The 20,088-nt window shown below is 40.7% G+C and overlaps 1 protein-coding gene across 2 annotated transcripts in view; it reads right to left on the reverse strand.

The window, feature by feature from the left end:
* Positions 1 to 297: 297 nt before the first annotated feature.
* PHF2 (PHD finger protein 2) overlaps positions 298 to 20,088 on the reverse strand; it is a 111,284-nt gene continuing 91,493 nt past the window's right edge. For both annotated transcript variants that reach the window (XM_081898307.1, XM_081898308.1), the window contains exons 13-22: positions 19,075 to 19,194; positions 17,419 to 17,537; positions 13,957 to 14,135; positions 12,651 to 12,724; positions 11,681 to 11,838; positions 6,602 to 6,876; positions 3,819 to 3,914; positions 3,198 to 3,307; positions 2,258 to 2,519; positions 298 to 920 (exon numbers count right to left, since the gene is read on the reverse strand). In XM_081898307.1, the coding sequence (XP_081754433.1) occupies positions 832 to 920; positions 2,258 to 2,519; positions 3,198 to 3,307; positions 3,819 to 3,914; positions 6,602 to 6,876; positions 11,681 to 11,838; positions 12,651 to 12,724; positions 13,957 to 14,135; positions 17,419 to 17,537; positions 19,075 to 19,194 (1,482 nt within the window). In that variant the 3' untranslated portion in view covers positions 298 to 831. The remainder of the gene's footprint in view (positions 921 to 2,257; positions 2,520 to 3,197; positions 3,308 to 3,818; positions 3,915 to 6,601; positions 6,877 to 11,680; positions 11,839 to 12,650; positions 12,725 to 13,956; positions 14,136 to 17,418; positions 17,538 to 19,074; positions 19,195 to 20,088) is intronic.

Raw genomic sequence — 20,088 nt, forward strand, 5'->3', positions numbered from 1 at the left:
AGGACTGTAATCCAGCACCAACTGAAATTAATGGAATAACAATCACTGATTTTCAAAGAACTGCATTAACCCATTTTGCGTCTACACACCCTAATCATTAACCCAATTGGATCAGGCCTGTGATCCGGATTGTTCCGGCAGTCACCTAGCATTGCACATAAAATAAATTAATTCATCCATTTTTGTCCTATACCCGGTTATAGGGAAAGTTCTTAGTAGTGCTGAAGTGCAATTTTAGTTCTTCCGTTGACCAAAACATACTTATCATGAGCCAGGTAAAGAAAACTAAGTATTCCATTATGCATATTATGTCTTGCATGTATTATATCACACACAGTAATGGCAAAAATCTCTTCCCCCTCTCTGTAAGTTAATTTGAGCAAAGGTGGAATTTACCAAAACTCTAATCTCCTGCCACTTAACCAGATACCTCTCTAAAATTGGTGCAGCTGGATAAATGAAACATAACTGAAATTAATGTGCATACTGTTAAAAACAACCACTTTTTCTTCACTTATAAACAAGTTAAAGGGATACTTTCCTAAAACTGGAATGATCCTCAGTTTCTTGGAGTATTAACTTTTTGCGAACTAGTCACTCTCAGCAATTTGAGAAAGGACATCTATATTAAAAAATATTTATAGCAGTATTCTGTACATGTTTAACTGCTGAAAGTTAAAAAGAATTTATTAAAGTGGTGGCAAAAAGTTAACTGGTATTGTCCCTCGGGTGTTGCACAATACGACTGAAGGTCCTTCAAGAGTTGAAGAAGAGTTAGTGTCAGCTCAGGACATTCTGAACTTTGATAAGAGTCCCAGCTGGGGCTAAGTTTTAGAGGAGAAGTTTCCCGTTCCGATGGATTTTCAAAATCTTCCCAAGCCTTTGCTTAGCTGTGGCCATGCCTTTTTTCGTACGTTTCCCTGCAAGTGTGAGAAAAGGGGACACATTAAGCCACAAAACCTCTGTCTACGAAGAAAGATGAAGCAAACACAAATGAAGATTGGTTTGGAAAGGATTTGGCAGCATCCCTACATTCTAGAAGCAAATCAAACATTTCCCATGTGCTGTACAGTTGGGTGAGGAAAATGGCGGCCTGACTAAGGCCATCTAGTTGACTTATGGTGAGTTTAAATTTTGGGGTGTTTTTTGTTGTTTTTTAAATAGATTTTGTTGAAATCTGCAAAAGAACACAAAGATTGATATCAAATATCTTTTCATCAAGGCTAAAAAACTAATCTGAACAAAAAAAGGAAAAAGCAACCCACAAGTTGCAACCCACAAACTGAAGGTCAAGTTACTCATTATGCTGTTTGCCTTTCTCTTTCCCCTTTCTCTCCTTTGGCTCTTGTTTTCCTGCACAGGGGAAGGGGATTGCTGCTGGGATGACAACATACAACGTACAACAAACTGGCAGAGACACATGCCCGACTGGCATGTTCTCTCCCTCCTGGTCGATCGTTTGGGAGCTTCAAAAGCTTTCTGCTGCCCAAACATCACAGCGACTGATGCCAAAAGGCATTAGCACGCTTAGGGATCCGCAGAGTATTCACAGTTTGCTGCTCCTGGTCTAAGGGCAAACGTATCAAACATTTACCACACCGCAGAAGACAAACAATTATAATAATGATAATGATAATTTATCATTTATACCCTGCCCATCTGGCTGGGTTTCCCCAGCCACTCTGGCCTGCTCCCAACAAAATATTTAAAAATGCAATAAAACTTTAAAAACATTAAAAACTTCCTTAAACAGGGCTGCCTTCAGATGTCTTCTAAAAATCAGCTAGTTGTTTATTTCCTTGATGTCTGATGGGAGGGTGTTCCACAGTGCGGGTGCCACTACCGAGAAGCCCCTCTGCCTGGTTCCCTGTAACCTCGCTTCTTGTAATGAGGGAACTGCCAGAAGGCCCTTGGCACTGGACCTCAGTGTCTGGGCTGAACGATGGGGGTGGAGACGCTCCTTCAGGTATACTGGTATGCTAGCTTCTTAAAAGTTGAAAACTACCATTCCTAAAGTAGCAGGCATTCCATGTGTATACAACCAGTGTGTTTTCCTTGATACACACTGGTTGTGTGGTTTCCTGTGGTTTCTGTAGGGAACTGAGGCATACCAACACGACTTACCAAATGCTACAGGAACTGGTTTGAAAACAATACAAGACCACATATTATGACAAAGCAAAGCATGTATTAAGGAAATGATGCTGCCGGCTCATGAAAATATCTGCCACTTCTAATATAAACTGACAAAAACTACCTTTGGCGGCAGCATTATTCTGTGACGACGACGAGGGCCTCCGTTGCGTGAGGAAAACTCCTGGTGCCATGGGTTGAGAACCTCGGTTGACTTGGGCCACTCCAAACGTGCTTGCACCAGCTGTATACTCGTGGTCTGCTAAACTACTGCTGTGGGACTCCAGCTTGGGTTCAGGAGAGCTGCTTTCCTGAGGGATTTTGTTTGTGTTGTTGGGTGACAGTTTCTTTTTGGTGTTCTTTTTCTTCTTGCCCTTCTGCTCCTCCTTTCAAAAATGATACGATGGCCATTAGCTTCAAAAAGGTAGCTGTTATTGCTAGCACTGGTACATTACAGGCATCACACTCCATAAATAGCCATCAAAGCCCTACAAGCTCCAGAGGGTAGGCCCCAAACCAAAGGATTCAAATTACAAGGAAGGAAATAACGACTAAATATCAGGAAGAACTTTCTGATGGTAAGAGCTGTTTGAGAGTGGAATGGGCTCCCTTGGAAGGTGGTGGACTCTCTCCTTCATTGGAGGTTTTTAAACAGAGATGGGATGGCCATCTGTCACAGATACTTTAGTTGCAAATCCTACATTGCAGGGGGTTGGACTAGACGATCTTTGGGGTTCCTTCCAAATCTACAACTATATGATTCTATGATGAAAAACTGGGAACCAGATTCAACTAACCCATTGTGGCACAAAGATTCTGGCTACTGCAACATGGCTTCTTCTGCCCCTTCTCATTCCATGCACTCCCTCAAATCCACTCTGGAGGACTGGGAGAATTCCCCAGAACAGCATGTTGGAAAAGGAGAGGGCAGAATTTCTAGGTGTGGTATTCAATTAAGTTTTACTCAGTGCTGACCCATAGAAATTAATGGCCATGAATTCCAATCGGTCTACTCCGATGTCCATGGGATTTATTTATTTTTGAAACCTCTCTGGTCAGCTCACCTGCTGGGATAATTTAGCAGCTGCTGCCGCCAGTCCTGTTTCAATAGAGGCAACTCTTGTACCTTCTCGGACAGGTCTGTCTTGCCGAGGTACCGATGGACCAACCCTTGCTAAATGCAGAAGCAAAAAACAAAGGTTACAAACACAGCAATGTGAAGTTGTATATATACACTAGCATACCCAATACAGAATTAAGCATGCTTTATGTAGAACACATAAAGTACAAAGGCTGAATTGAGGTGATCTCACTCAGATCCTGAAACCTGTGCAAAAGATTTCCTCAAAAATTACATGTCTGATTATAGGAATCCAGTCAAAATTTCAGTGCTGCTGAGGAATCCTTTCTTTGTTTGCTGTGACCCAAGGTATGGTAAGGGCAGCATATTTAAGGAGCACTTTGCCAGGAATGTGGTAGTCAGGATCAGCCATATACATCCATCCTTGAAATACTGCAGCAACTCTGACCATTTTTAGGTTTATTGTCATCAAAAGGTATAAGTGAATGGCATAACTTACTTTGGGGCTTCCTAGAAATCTGTGTATGTACAGTAAATGATGAATTAAAATGATTTTAGAGTATTTTCCCTGTATATGTTTGATTTAAAGTATTATAAATATTACCTGTTGGGCTATATGGTGCATCATCAGAACTTTTCCTTTTCTTTGATCGAGACTTGAATACTGGATTATCTTCATCTGATTCAAGGGAGGGATAAACTAAAAGAGAAAACAAATACCATAAGAGATTCTGGCATGGCACTATTTGATAGTGTATGCATGCCATATATGTAAAAAATAAAATAAAATGGGAGGAGCCAATAGCCTTTAAGTGGGTGAATCAAACCTGGAATAATTCAGTTCTAAACATGAAGGATAAAAATATTAGCTTTGCATCATGATCTATTCCAGTGTTTGAGATACAGGAGCAAGGTATCTCTGAATTAGGACTATATTGAAGGTGGCCCTTAGCTTCCACATCAGACTTTGCGCTGAGATCTATGGATAAAGGGCAGTATACAAATTTATTATTATTATTATTATTATTATTATTATTATTATTATTATTAAGCAATTCCTACAGATCTACTGTGCACTTCAATAATTTTTCCAAGCATTTGTTTTCCAGAGTTCTGAAGTAATTCTGTGTGCAGTATGCCTGCAACTTAAGCACAACTTACCTTGTGCTTGTGGCAAACAGTTTAACAAAAAATTAAAAGGGGGCAGGCATCTGGGGGAGGGGAGACGCTTTGGCAATCCCACCTGCTACTGACCCCAATGTGTTTCATGTGCAATTTTGGCTTTAGGTGTGATTCATGGAACATAACCCCCATATAAGTTGCAGGCTTACTGTATCTGGAACCCGTCTACAGCCATTAGCAGTTCTTTGTTCTGTGCATCTTGTATGCTTAGGAAGGATTCTGGCAGCCGTTTATAAAGTCCTAGCCTCGTTAAAAAGTACCCAAAGAATGGGCAAGGTGGAGGCAGTTGCTCACACACATTGAATGCACTGTAAGCTGCAGCCATGTGGTAGTAGCAGTAGCTACACATGTGGTTATTGGAGACACAGCTACTCTACCTCCAATTATTCTATGGAAACATCTGAGATTTGCCACACCCTCCATCTCTTTTGCTTTCGGAGAACCCGCAACTTCTAGCCTAATGGCAGCTACATTGTTTGCATTATGCCCACTTAAACTGAGAAACCTATCTCAAATGTGGACTTAAATTTCATTTCTTTTTGCTATGGCAAGATATGATTTTAAAGCAATTGCATCAATTTAGCCACCGACTGAAAATGTGCTGGCCAGATGTAGGACAAATGGAGCCTTAGTGAACCAAACCATATTACAACAAAGCAAGCCTATTAAATGGTAGCATAAATATGTAATTAGCAAGAATGTTGGTTCTCTCCCCACCCCACCAAATCGGTCTTCTCCTTTCAGAATGACATCTTTAGATCGTGTCTATACATTATACTTTTGCAATCATTTAAAAGTAATTTAACTAGAGTGATATGCCTACAGGTACCGTCATTATAATTTGTGCTTATGTTTTGTCAAAGATGTGCAGCTTCTTCAATTCAGAAGAGATTCTAGCTTTCATTGAGATACAACAGGATTTCAATCTGTTTGCTTTTAGCCTCTCAAATTCTGAAAGCGGAGGGAAATTATGTGCTTTCCAAAGGGGTGGAAGACATCTTACGTATGGCTTAATATTTTTGGAAGCTAAATTATTAGGCTATCTATTGGTCTTAGGGAGACACTTCACTAAGCATGTTCTAGCAGTGCAGTCCCACTGGGGGAAACAAAGCTATGTTGATTGTGTAAATGGCTGGTAAATTGCAATGTTAGCGCCATTAATGACTTTGCTTGCTCACCGAAAAAGTTGGTGCACAGCTCTGCATGTCTGCCTAGGGCTTCTTCCTCCCTTTTTCAAACAGCCACATCCCCATGTTGCATCACAAACTGCTTTTTAAACATGAAGAAATTGCAGTAGCATATGAAGCAGCATGGAGTGGAAGCAGAGGAAGTTAATGGTGGGGGAGAAACCTGGCACTTAATGGAAATAATAATAATAATAATAATAATAATAATAATAATAATAATAATAATTTATTATTTATACCCCGCCCATCTGGCTGAGTTTCCCCAGCCACTCTGGGCGGCTCCCAATCAGTGTCAAAAACAGTACAGCATTACATATTAAACCACTCTGGGTTCCCAACTAAGAGGAGGCTTAATTGGGAGGTGAAGGGGGCATGTCCAGGGACACTAGGAATGGGGCCATCATACATGCCCCCATCCTCCAACACATTTTTGCCCTTCTGCGTCCAGGCTGAATGCCTGAATAGCACTTCAGTAAGCATGAAGAGGAAGAAGAAGAAGAGTTTGGATTTGATATCCCGCTTTATCACTACCCTAAGGAGTCTCAAAGTGGCTAACAATCTCCTTTCCCCTCCTCCCCCACAACAAACACTCTGTGAGGTGAGTGGGGCTGAGAGACTTCAGAGAAGTGTGACTAGCCCAAGGTCACCCAGCAGCTGCATGTGGAAGAGCGGGGAAGCGAACCCGGTTCACCAGATTACGAGTCCACTGCTCTTAACCACTACACCATGCTGGCTCTCATGACCTGAGATCTCCCTTGTAAAATTTGAAAAGAACTCCCATACCTATCTCACACAGACAAAATTACCAAATGGAATTAAGGGAGATGTTGCGAGACAGATAAAACAAGGCTGGCTTCCAGCAATCGTTCAGGCCTCTGACTCAGAATCTGCTGCCACAACAACTGGTGGCATTGCTGCTTTCATGAAGGGACCCGCCACCTTCGTGTGTTTCACTGCATGCGTATATTTAAAGGGTTCACATCTAGAGAGAGAGAAAAGTGATGCAGACATTCCCTACCATAATCAGAATCTTTAAAACAGGCGTCTAAGTGATCCTGGTCCTCGTCATAATCTTCAATGTCGATGTTGTTTTTTGCACTCTTTTTCGGCAACCTTTTCCCTGCATTTTTGTTGTTGCTACTTCCAGTTTTTTTGGCGTTTGGGGCGGACGTGGAATTATTCTTTGCTTGGTTGGGGCCCCACGAAGGCTGTAGGCAGGAATCTGTAGGCAGGTTTGCCATCGACAACATTCCTTGGATCGCTTCCTGTGTGCTGGGAGATGCAGGTGGCTGACTGAGCGGGGGGAAGGAGGAGGGTGGGAGAAAGAGAGCTTTCAACTCAGAGTAAATGCAAGTACAGAATAAAGAGGGGGTGCCCAATATTACATATGTCACATGCCCTCCAACGTCATGGGGTACACTTGTCGACCACACTGTGGCCATTTGCATTGTACAGATAAGACATCACATTATGTAAGAGAATGGGCAGACTTAAACTGCATTATGGAGACACAGCCAGTAGGGGAGAATATCATTTTCCCTGGACATTCTAACAGAGACCTTGACATGAATATATTTAAATATAAAGGGGGTTGCCTGGTTAATTCATATTTAAAGTAGGCCAACTGAAATCAATAGACTTTTCATTTTTTTATTTCTACCGGTCTACACTGGTAATCACCCAAAAGATTCAAGGTGCAATTGAGATGAAATATAGAACTCTTCTTGTGGGGATTTATTTTTTTTTAAGTAAATATCTCAAGAGGTCAGGAAATCTGTAGCTGCTGTTAAGGGACTAAGATCAGGACTGAATGCAATTGCATTAACTAAGATTTCAGAAGCAGGAAGAAATAAGAACTTTGCACCCTGAAACCCAGCACATGGGAAGTCACTCTAAATGTATAATTGGCTGTATAAGTGATCTATATTTGGATGGGAATTGTAATTTGATATTGATAAAACGTGGCTGTTACTGGATTTTTTAATAATTGAAAATTAATAAAAAATATTTCAAAAAACAACTTATTTTACACTATTAGATTTTTCACACGTGGTACAATTAGGAATTACGGGTCATTGTCTCACTCGATCTACAAAAAAAGCAGTGTGATATGTCAGCAATTGATGTTTTAGCAATATATGCTTTGATGTGCCAGCAAATTTATTTATTTTACCTAACAGAATTCATATACCGCTCTCTCCAGCAAAAGACCCCCAAGCAGCATGCAAAAGTGAATTGAAAATATTCATCAAGAATACCAACAAACATGAAAAACTCTGGGTACTTTCCAGAAAGCTTTGGTGACAGCAGCTCTGGCTTTGTCTAGTCACTGCTGCCTCCTCTAAAAAAAACTTACAGGAGAGAAATTGTGGATAGATGTGGCTTGCTGTATCTGAGAGGAAAGGTTTTAGCTTGCAATCTCAAGCAGGAATTCTCTTTACAATTCTTGTAAGCCAAGATGCCTGCTTGAAGTGCTAGCCATAAGTGTCTACTTGCCAGTCAGTCCTGTGCAGTTGTTTTTAGTTTGTTTTTGGGTGGGTGGCCTTGAAACATTGAAAGTGGAGGAGTCAGTGGAGACCTGCCTTCCATTGTCATGGAAATGGTTTTAAAGGGGGGTGGGCAGCGAAGGCAGAGCCTAACATTCCCATCAGCCTTTTCTTGGATGTACTAAATGCAGGGGAGCTGCTGTTTTATGTTACATCTGATGTGCTGGGAGGCTAACTCAGTCCACTTTTGTACTACTTGCTATTCCAGATATAGCAAGACGGGAATACGCTCGGCAAAGCATGCCACAACTGGTCCTGCTCACAGCTCTATCCAGAAAATGAGCAAACCTGGTTTTAGCAATTATCAACTCTGTGAGCACTTAAGACATTTGCTTGCTTTCTTAAAACCTTGAACCCGAGATACAGTGGAAATGGACCATCAAACGCTGCCTGCCAAATGGGCAAATTAGAGAGGAACTGCCTAAAGCAAAGCAAGCGATAGCAAATAAATTGTGGGATCTGATCAAAACCAGTGGCTCGGAGTGGGGGGGGCGCAGAGGAGAAGAAAAACAAGGCACAGACTGATTGTTTAACAAGCTTTTAAAGCAGCAAAAGGTTAAGGTAAAATTGGCCGGGTAGCAATCTTCTGAGCAAACCCCATTCATGCGAATGGAGCTTGCACAGAAGAAGATTTGTGTCCTTCCATTTAGCATCCTGTCGTTTTTGGCATTTGGCTTAGTGTTCTGTCGCCCTGCTCATGAGCAACTTCCTTTAAAATCAATCAGGTTTGCACAGGAGATGTTGACACTGGATTGTGCCCAATGTGTTTTTCATTAGGCACATTTGCAGCTTAGTAATTCTGGATCTGCTCTAAGTGAAATACGAAACAGGAAGCAATTATTAAAGTCTGGAAAGTCACATCCCCTTTCTGTAGTTTTAGTGATTATTGCTATTTTTAAAAAACCATAATAAATAATAATACTAGTAATATGAAAGCATAATTTGAAAAAAAATATGAATGAGAGCTTCTTTAAATGGAGTGCATGTGTGTGGCTGGTGCCAAATACTTTACATCATTCCCTGGCCGAATGGCAGCTTTGAACTGTGATTGAACATTACACTGAAAATATTAACGCTTTACTCCTGTTCCTATGAGTGATACCCAGAAGGGAAAATTCCACCAACTGCAGCTTGCAGCCAACTTCATATGGGACATTTCCCTTGATCCCTGCTCTTGGTTACAGGGCTAGTTCTTTGCTACTTTGTGGCCCTCACCTATTGAATTTCTGCCTGACTTGCACCTCTTAAAGAGGCAAATCATTTAAAAATCTGATTCAATCTGAAATTACAAAAGGTTTCTTTCTAAGAAAATGCAATTATAATGTAAATTCCAGTACATTATAAATGGTAACCAGTTATCAATCAGTAAAACAATATAGCATATCCCATTTTTCCTCTGGAGAAAGCCCATTTGTTTATCAATATTTGCTGAATCAAGGGTTATGTAGATGGAACACTAGCTTGCTTCTGTTATGGTGCTGAGACAATTTTGTTTATGACTAACAAATTAACAAATAAGCACAGTTACTTGAAACTGTCTGCCTTGATCCAAATTATTCAACAAGATTGTGTACAGATTCCCCAGTAACTTGGATGCATTGCTAACAAAGATGTCTGAAAACTTTACACCGTGTTGCATCCTCACAAATGGGTAAAAGTGAATGTTGCATCACATTTCCCAACCATAAATGACACTCTGGGCAAAGCTGAATAGATACGCCTGGCTGCCATGTTGATTTCCCAGAATGCTCTGGACCTAGAATAGCTTCAGAATTCCATGCCATTTTAACAGTGTGGCAAGATTCAGTCTCCTGCTGCCTCATGTAGGTCAGAGTGCTCATGCTTGTTCCCACCAAGTTAGCTTGAGGGGTTCAACCAACAAATATGGGTGCTCATTAGAGGTAAATTTGCTCAGGGGCTACTCAGATATGGAGCTGATTCTGGCAGTTCTCATTCAACATTGACTAGACATCCAATACAGCAAATAAAAATAACAATGCAAAGACTGTAGAGAAGATCAAAGCAGCCCTCTGCCCTGACACATTTATTCATCCAGCAGCAGCTTCACAATTAGGGAGTGACAGAGACTAAGGTCCACACAATTTAATTTTTGCTTTAAAAAGACAGAAGGAAAGTTAAGACGAAAACAGGAAATCTGGAAATTAGGTGCACACAACCAGGATCTAGCTGCGTTTATAAAAGCAAATCTGATAGGACACATTTCTGGCAAGCTACCTACAGTACACAGTGAAATACCTCACCCATGATCCTTAGTGATGTGTGGAATCTGCTTTCGAAACCACAAGTCTTTGAATGCACTGGTTCAAAAATACTGAGGGCCATTTTAGATTAAGACCAGTTCCAATTAAATAAATTTAGATGTGTGTGTTTGAGGGGGAGGGGTATGCATTGACATGGTAAGTAGGCCTTGGATGGGGAAGAAGGGGACGTTCTACAAGGTGACAGGAAGTTCACTCCTGTGATGTTGGATAGCACCCTTTCCTATTATTCCTATTTAAATACTTTCCAGAGGAGTAACTGTGTTAGCCTTCTGAAACAAAAAGGGAAGAGTTTTGTGGCACCTTAAATACTAACAAATTCATTGTGACAATAGCTTTTGTGGATACACTCAAGATAATACTTCATGCATCTGAAATGGACTGTAGTTCATGGAAGCTTATGCCATAATAAATCTGTTAGTCTTTAAGGTGCCACAAGTCTCCCTGTGGTTTTAATTTGTTACAACATCGGCAATGGCTGTATGCAGAAATGGCTCCTGTAACAAGCTCAGATTTGGAACCGTGAACAGTCCTAGGGAAATAAATAAATGAGACTGAGTACAGCTTGAGTACAAATGTTATGGGTTTATTTCTATAACCTTTTCTCATGCTTTCATGGTTCATGTATAACCACTGCTTTCTGGTTTCATGCATACCTATTTTTAAAATTTATTTTTAAAAAACTATTCTGAAAAGTTTTTTATTAACACCAAACTTTGATTTTTACACTTACGGTGGGTGTTATTTCAAATGCTTACAGCAAGATAGAGCTGGTGGCACATGAGCAAGACCCCTAGTAAATCCCATAGGAGGCCCATTTTTGCTGCCCTTTAGAGAAATTAGTTTTCAAAACCATTTGTTGTTTTCTTCCTTGGCTTCTAAAGGCGGTTTTCTCTAGTATCTCCTTCCAAAGAACCAACAATTAGGGAAATGAGCAGAGGAATAAAAGACATTTTGTTGCATAAATTAAACTGTTCTCATTTCCCTCTTAATTGAGCCAGTTCTTTTAAAATAAACAACCTTCTTTATTGTTATCACTTAGGTGGATTTTCAGCATTTTTAATAGGAAATCTTCAAATTTTATAATTGTGTTACAAACGCATTCTGCAGCTGCCTGCCTCTGGGGTTTGAAACCGGGGGGTGGGGGTGGAGAACGCAGTGAAATAGAAAAGGTTTATTGTAATAGAAAATTCTGGCCAATGTGCATCCATATATATGAAATATTAACATCGCATTATTTAAAAATAGGTATCCACACTCGCTTACGCCTACCTGTTGGTGTTGTACTCTAAACCCCCAACTTCCTTGCTTGCCTGCAATAGGTCAAGAATGCCTGCTGAGCTTCCAGTCTCTTTCTTCACTTTAGAATTGCGCCCTGGCTTGGCATCTGTGTCAATATGAAGTGAGTCTTCATCTGAGGAGTCATCACTCTGTAGAAGTTGCCAAAACAGATTTTCTTTTTCAAAGGGATGCCAGGGATTATGCTAGTCAGTAGTAAGCCCTAAATTAAATGTTTATTTTCTGGTCTAATGCAAGCATATCATTGTATTTATAATCTAGGAGCATAAGAAATCACCTTCTATGAAGTCAGACTATTGCTATATTTAGCTCAGGGTTGCCCACTATGGCTGCATCCACACAGAATGCTAAGCCAAACCATGGCTGAGCATGCATGTACGGGCTCCCAGAGAGGAGACCGCAGCTGATTTCTCCCTGGTCCATTTAGCTCAGCATGATATGGCAGCTAAACCAAGGTTTGGTTTAGCGTGTCATCCAAAGCCAGTCTCATGGTTAAGCTCTTTGTAACCAAGGTTTGTTCTTGGTTAGAAGGACCAGGGAGGAGCAAAGTGGGTGCAAACTATAGTTTGGCTAAAAATGGAACACAAACTGAGCCACTGACTGGCAATAGCAATCCAGGTTTTCAGACAGACCTGGAGACTGAATGCATCACCTCTGCTTGAAAGAATGTGCTCTACTGCTAAACTAATCCAGGATGGATGCTAAATGAACCAGAGAGACAATGCTGATTCTTCATATACAAAGGTTAAGGGTGATTTCTCAGAACCCCTATAGTCAAGTAATAAATACAGAGAGGCACTCAGTTCTGCTATACAAATAGTAGGTGTTGGTTTGGCAAAGGGCCGTTTCTTGTCACTATACAAGATCAAGTCATTAATGGACATCTACAATGTTATTTATCCTGCATAAGTCCCTATTATGGAAGAGTATAACACCAGAATACCTTGTACAATACTGATTCCACCTTTGGCTTCTTAACGGGTGTGTGTTGTGCAGTTTCCTTTTTATCTGATAAAACTAGGAAGAAATTGAAAGACAGAATTTAGTTTTTCAAAATGAAAAAAGCACAGTATTACATATAGAGATAGGTTTTAATTAGATCTTTTTTTAAAAAAAATAAATAGTTTTGCTAATAATGTTCTTTGTCTTAATTCATTTCTGTGTGTGGCAGAAAGCCACACATCCATGCCATTTTTAGTACCCAAAATATAAAGAGAGACAGGGATTAAAGAGAACCTCACACTCTTTTTTCAAAACAAAAGCATTGTTGACTATGCAAGCAAAGACACTCCCGCTGACCTGGTTGTCATGGACTGGCTGGACACAAAGGAATGGTGGGAGGAACCCGCTGGGAACCCCAAGGGAAGAAGGCTCAGAGCCCGGGGAAAGGCGGTGGGACAACAGTGAGTGGTCAGAGGGAGAAAGTTTGGAAGAGGAGGCTCCTGAAGCTGAAGAGGCAACAGGGCTTAGTGAGCTGGGACAGTTTGTGATAGAATCAGAGACAGAAGCTGAAGCAGGCGAGGAGGGAGGCCAAGAGGCAGAGATAAGTCGGGCTGGTGAAGAGTCACGGGTGTCTCCCCACACTCCTAAGACCAGCTCCCCCTGCCCAGCTTCTCTCAGAACCAAGAGAGGCATGAAAAGGGCAGAAGAGAGATTGGCTGCACAGAGACAGAGCCTCCAATTGCTTGGGGGAAACCCTGGAGAGGAGGAGGCATAGACAGCTGTGCGGAGGTGAGGCTATTTAGTCTCACCAACTGATTTCATAGAGTAGGTTCCATAGGGAATGAGCTGCGGTGCTCATGAGGCCAAGTCTGTGGAGATCATTTCTTTGCTAATAAAGAGTTAACTTCAGCTTTGAATGGTGTGATTTACTGACCAACATGCCACAGTTGGTGAAGGAGGTGGTATGTGAAAACCAATCTTCACTCTGAATGGGGAGCCAATGCTACACCCTTTCCTCCCCAGGGTTCTGATCAACATGCTCCTCTTGCTACAGTGGGATGGCACATTCATTTGCTTAATAATAACAATAATAATAAATTTTATTTATACCCTGCCCTCCCCAGCCAAGGCCGGGCTCAGGGCGGCTAACAACCAATAATAAAAACAAGTTGAATGAATACAACTTTAAAAACAAGATTAAAATACAACATTAAAACATTAAAATGCAGCCTCGTCACAGGAAGAGAAAGGAAAAAGAAAGAGGGGGAGGGAATCAAGCACTTGCACAAAAGCAGCAGCAAACTTACAGGGCAAATCTCGTTTGGTGGTGTTTTTCTTTCTTCTAATTGGAAATTCGTCAATTTTCAACTCTCCATCATCTGAGACATATTCATATTCATCTTTCACAGGTTTTGCTTTATCTTCTTTGAAATTTTGCAATGATCCAAATATACCAGGATTCATCTGAGTTTTCACTCCCTTTGAGCTAGTTGGACAAGAGAGATGAAATTGGAAAGGATAACATTCTGACATGTTGTGTATCAAAAATACCATCAAAATATCACTTTTTCTGTGTATAGGAAATGTCAAGCACATAAGTTCAAAACTGACGCCATTTAGTCTAATATTAGTAATAATAATAATAATAATAATAATAATAATAATAATAATAATATATGAAGAGGTCAATGCATACCACAAACCTCCAATGATAAGAACTCATAGAACAGCCAGCCCCAACCTTCAGCCCTCCAGATGTTTTCGACTACAATTCCCATCATCCCTGACCACTGGTCCTGTTAGCTAGGAATCATGGGAGTTGTAGGCCAAAACATCTGGAGGGCCGCAGGTTGGGGATGCCTGTCATAGAACATACCTCACAAAACAGGCCTAGCAAAATGTGATGCTAGTTGTGTACAGCACCCTAATTTTCCTCTCACTTAGCTTCTAATTACAGTGGTACCTCTGGTTACGAACTTAATTTGTTCCAGAGGTCCATTCTTATCCTGAAACTGTTCTTTTAATGGGGCTGTCACATTCACATATGAATTTCAGCATTCATCAAGACATATATTCCAAAGTCTAAAACTTCAGATTGATAACAGTTAACAGTAACAGCTGACATCCCTGGCCTTTTTTTCTTTTCTTTTTTGCGTTTGGGGGCAGTGGGGGTCCTACATTCACTTGCTTGCCTGTCACAAATATTCAGATTCTTAACATTGTCAGCAATCACCACCTTTTTCATTTGCACTAGATATAAATTTATTGATGCATACAAAGACCCTCCATTCAATCTGGTTCAGTAAATAAAAATTCTGAAATATTATGCTCCTAGTGCATGCATAGTCAACGTGTTGGAATCATGTATGCGTGCACACGAAAGACAGGCAATGTATTTTTCAATGTCAGTTCATGCCATCAAAGAAATAATATGTGATCATTTTTTCCTCATTTATTAGTGGTATAACTGGGGTTATTCTACACAAAGGCTTAGGAAACAATTCATCCATTCAGGACGACTGAATAAGCCACCTTGAAATGTTGGTGAGCTGCCCAATGCACTTTGAGAAAGTCTGCTCAGTGGAACATGCTGGTAACTTGTGTCCTCAGAAGAGATACCTGTCTTCATCACACTGAGCAGCCACAGGAAAACCAAGTGATAAAAAGAAGTACTGAACCGTGGACATTAATATATGATAATGACTCCTAGTATAGACTGATATTTCTACAAAATCATAAGCCTAGCTGTTCATCTGCTGGAAACTGACATATTTCTATTGACTTTTAAAGCCTGAAAAAGCCTTTAGATATTCTATGTTCATACCAAAAATCTGATTGACCATATACACTCATGCATAAAAGCTCTGATTTAAGTAGGCATGCATATTTTGCTTTAAATAAATGGACTATACAATTACTGTGAGCAATAAAAGCAGAAATCTGTGCAAAAAAGAGTCATATACATGTAAAAGAGAGATGCCATTATCAAACAAGTCCCTCTATTGTCAACTTGTCAGCCAAGGTCAATTCAGACCCTGCCAACTTAGCAGTAGTTAAAAGCATGGAAAACTGCTTCCTTCTTAAAAAGAGAAGTGATGCCTGATGAGAGGCAATACCTGATTTGATTCAAAGTGTTCAGATCAAAGGTAGAAAAAAAATGACTCGTTTATCTTCGTTGTCAGAGCACAACATGACATAATAGCCTTTGTGGAGGCTAAATTGAACTGTTATTCATAATACCTATAATTTTGATGAAAGCAGTTGCAGAGGGTTAAGGTTTCCTAGAATCTGGTCTACTTATGACTCCAGAAGGGTGCTTAAATAAGGACTACAGGCTTATGCTCAAAGATGATACCAAGGCAATGCAGGCATCCAGGATGCTCCCACATTCCTTATTGTATTAATGTTAGATTGGTTAACACATAAGTCTGGCTTCCCTACAGAGGTGCAGGTGATTGCTAGGAGAAGGAGTGGAAAGATGGAACATCCAGAAGAGAGGTAAAAATTATGTGAAGACGGTTGGAAGATAGAGGTAGGGAACTAAATTAGGAGTGGGTGGCCTGTGGCCCTCAGTTGTTGCTGAAATCCAATGCCCATTGGTTCAGGAAGCATGAGGTTTGCAATCCAACACCATCTAGAGGTCCACGGGTTAGCCACCTCTGGACTAGGTTATCAAGAAATAAGGGCCCGTGCACGATAACTCCTGGGCATGGATGGCCTTTGGCAGTAGCAGATGTCAGGCTATCAGTGGCTACTAACCCTGATGGCTATGTACTGCCTCCACGGTCGAGGGCAGTATGCTTCTGGATACCAGTTGCTAGAAACCGCAAGAGAACAGAGGCACCAGGTTGGCCACTGTGAAAACAGGATGCTGGATGAGCTAGGCCACTGGCCTGATGAAGCAGGCTGCACTATATTCTCACCTGACCGCTGCCCACCCATGTTGCTGCTGAATACCAGGATGGAGAGGGGCAGGGGCAAGGTGGCAGCAAGGTCAGAGCAGTGCAAATGCACCAGCAGAATCAATCCAGTGCATGTGCACCATGCCAACCTTGCCACCATTTCACCCATCCCCCTCTCCATCCTGATCTGTAGCGGAGATAAGATTAGAATTGCCATCCTACTACTGGCCTTGGGAAGTCTATGTACAATGGCCCTCTAGCTTGTGGCTGGCCAGTAATGTGCACTCACCACTATGCCTAGGATTTTGACTTCAGTGTTTGTTTGCTTGTCTGTCTGGCATTTCCCGGCATGTTCTGATAGCCAAATTCTGCATGTTGTGACCGCCAACCACAAGCTTCTCAAAAGCTTTTCCTGGGGTCACCACACACTATAAAGTCATGTGAATTAATCAGCAATGAGGACACTTCCCCGATGGCATGGGACAATTACTAAACATTTCCTGGGGGAACTTTTCTTGCACCATCAAGCATTTGTGTAAAGACGTTTGTGAAAAGCAGACTTGTGGTATTAATTGTGGCAGCCATTCTGTGCTCAAGTTTTGTATCTGTGTCCATGCCAGGGTTTCATCTCTCTAAGAAGAGCAAAGAAAACATTTCGCCCCCTTCTAATTTTTTGTTTTTCTTCAGCTATGCTTCAGGAGGTACACATGGCTTCGCCCTTCTGGCACATGTGCTTGAGCATAAGTCCAACTGACAATAGCACATATTGCAAGTAAATATCTTTAGATGAGGTTGGAGTGCTTGGAAGATTTATTATGGCCCGTATCTGTTTTATTAGTCAGTTTTCATTGCCAAAATAGCACCTACCCCAGCAGTTTCTTGTTGGAGAAAGAAAACATGAATTTATTGTCCTTGTTTCCTGATAACGGTGTCTTCTCCAGTTTGTGCTCTTCTTCCATTTTCAGTAATGAATCAGGTTTGCTATTCTGAAAAGGACAGGAACAGTCTTATTTTAACCGTGAGAGGTTCGTTTTATTCTATTTTGGGGGCTTATAAAGTGCTTTGAGCAGACCCAGAAAAACCTATACGAGCATAACATGCACCCACAGGTCAATGTCACAAGACCCCTCCCAATCATATAATCTGCTACAATGTGAAAACATGTTTGCAGGATCATCTGGAAGAAATGCTGTGCCTAATGCAAATGGCAAGACAGAGTGGTGACACAGTAGTGATGGTGCTGCTGCAGCCATCAATCTTAGCTCCTGCAAAATCACCATGAATTTTTGGAAAGGAAGAACAGCAGTTCTCTTGAGCCCTAGAAACTGGTTTAGTGGCACTCCAATGCACAGTTAAACACTGATGTTAGTGCTAGGCTACAGGACTAAGTAAGAAGGTATTTCAGGGGGTGGCAAGAAAGTAACATTTGCCTTATATTTTTATTCAGGGAAAAGTCTGAGGGTACAGGGTTAATGGGTTGACTAGACCTTAGGCCTTCCACAGTGAACTGAGTTACCATGCTAACATCACATTCAGTGCTACTGAAGCTACATTGGTTAAAAAAAATCATTTTCTACATTGCTACACCTGAAACTTCTACATCACTGATCAGACACAGTCTGAAATGGAATTACATGCATTTAAGTTCATTGTATCCTAACTGTACCCAAGTATCTCTAATAAAAATACATTGTGATATCTGCTCTTGGACCATTCAGTTATTATATAGCTAAGCTTAAATTGAAAGATTTTCCCTCCCAAATACATTTGCCTGCTGCAAGCAATTCTTTAGAGATTTACAAGCTCCAAACAGTGATGGAAATGGAGGAACTGAGATAGAGGAAGACTTGACCTCACTCTATAATTGGCCCCCCAGACTTGTGGGTTTTTGTTTCTTTTTGCTGACATATGTATTCTGTTTTATTAGTTCTTTGATGCTTATTCAATGCTATCATGTTATTGCTGTCAGAAGGGACACTCATGCACTGTAGCACAAGAAAAGTGATGCACACACTCACAAAGCAAAACAAAGCATCACAACTCAGAATATTTGTGTTATAAAAAGTTATAGGGTTTCAGCAGAAAGTTATGGGCATGCACTAATTGGAAATGAAGCAGGAGGTCCACCCAGAAACTGTTGCAGACACAAGCAATATTGAAAGTGGGATCGTGTTTAACCACTCTGATAACATCAAAAATAACAATGAATGCACTGTAAAAAGGACATATGGAGGGGCCTATGATCACATATCTAAATATGACCTTATGGCATCATTCCTGATTGGCTAGCATCATTTCCAACAAAAAATACCCTACTTAGTTTGCTTTTAAAATAAAAAGATGTGGAAGAACCTGCCCCTTTACATAAACCTTCAACAAAAAAAGTGAGCAAGGAAAGTTTTCATAGAATATTTCTGCTTTGTGCCAAAAGCGTTAACGTGCAAACTTTCAGCACAGCCTATTTCTTACTTCTCAAGATTACATTGAAACATTTGTAGAAGCACAAGGTAAGGAAACTCATACCTTATATTTCCATTTTGCTTCCGTTTTGGCCTTATTTTGTTCTCGGATTTCAAACTTTTCAACCTCATTTTGCTTCTCGACGGGTTCTTTCTCAGGGGTACTCAAAGTATTCTTGGCAACCTGACACAAATAAGCAAACAGAACCAACAAACAAATCAGGAGATTATCCCAATACAAATGTTGTTTCTGGTTAATAACCACACGCCAATTTGGCCAGTGTGAATTTTTAGAGAACTAACACTTAAGATCTGCCTGGAATTAATTTATTTTGACAAGACAGTTGAAGCATCAAATGCCAAGCCTAGAGGAAACAGAAAATCGTTTCCCTCTATTATGAATATAATGTGAAGAACAATGTAATAAAAACAATGTGCTGATCTGCCTGCTTATTATAGGTTTCTTAAACCACATTCTGTATAAAGGCAGCTCCCTGTCAGGTGTTAATGCCATCTTCTCTTGTTTTAAGTATTTGTCAGGTTATGAACTAACTTACACAACACTAATAATAATAATGAGGATGATAATATTGTCATTGACAACAGCAAAATAATGCTGTAGAACTCATATGGAACGTTTGGAAGATTTCACAACAAACATCAGTTTTTCACCAATATTCAGACACTATCAAAATTACCAGCTCCCTTACCTAAGGAGTTAAAACCTTGGAAGAGCCTTTCATAAGGTTATAGTTCCATATTGATACAACCATCCTTCGTGTAAAGTAAAAACAAAAAACCACCCAAATCAGCTACAAAGTCAGGAATATCAGAGTATGATTCAAGCCCCCTTCTTGCAACGTGGATGAACCAGGCAAGTCCATGACACAGACCTCTATAGGAGCTGGAAACTTGCAGAGTCAGGGTCCCAACTCCCACAGAAGACTACATGCACAACCTTCCTTGGATCAGACTTCCATGCTCAACACATGGACATCAGAGGTGGTTGTTAGGGACCCACATTACCTCAAGGGCAACTCTACTGCTGCTGCTCCCTGCATGTGTACCACTTGTAACC

This window comes from Podarcis melisellensis (genome assembly GCF_964234715.1).
Source record: "Podarcis melisellensis genome assembly, chromosome: 2".
NCBI lineage: Eukaryota > Metazoa > Chordata > Lepidosauria > Squamata > Lacertidae > Podarcis > Podarcis melisellensis.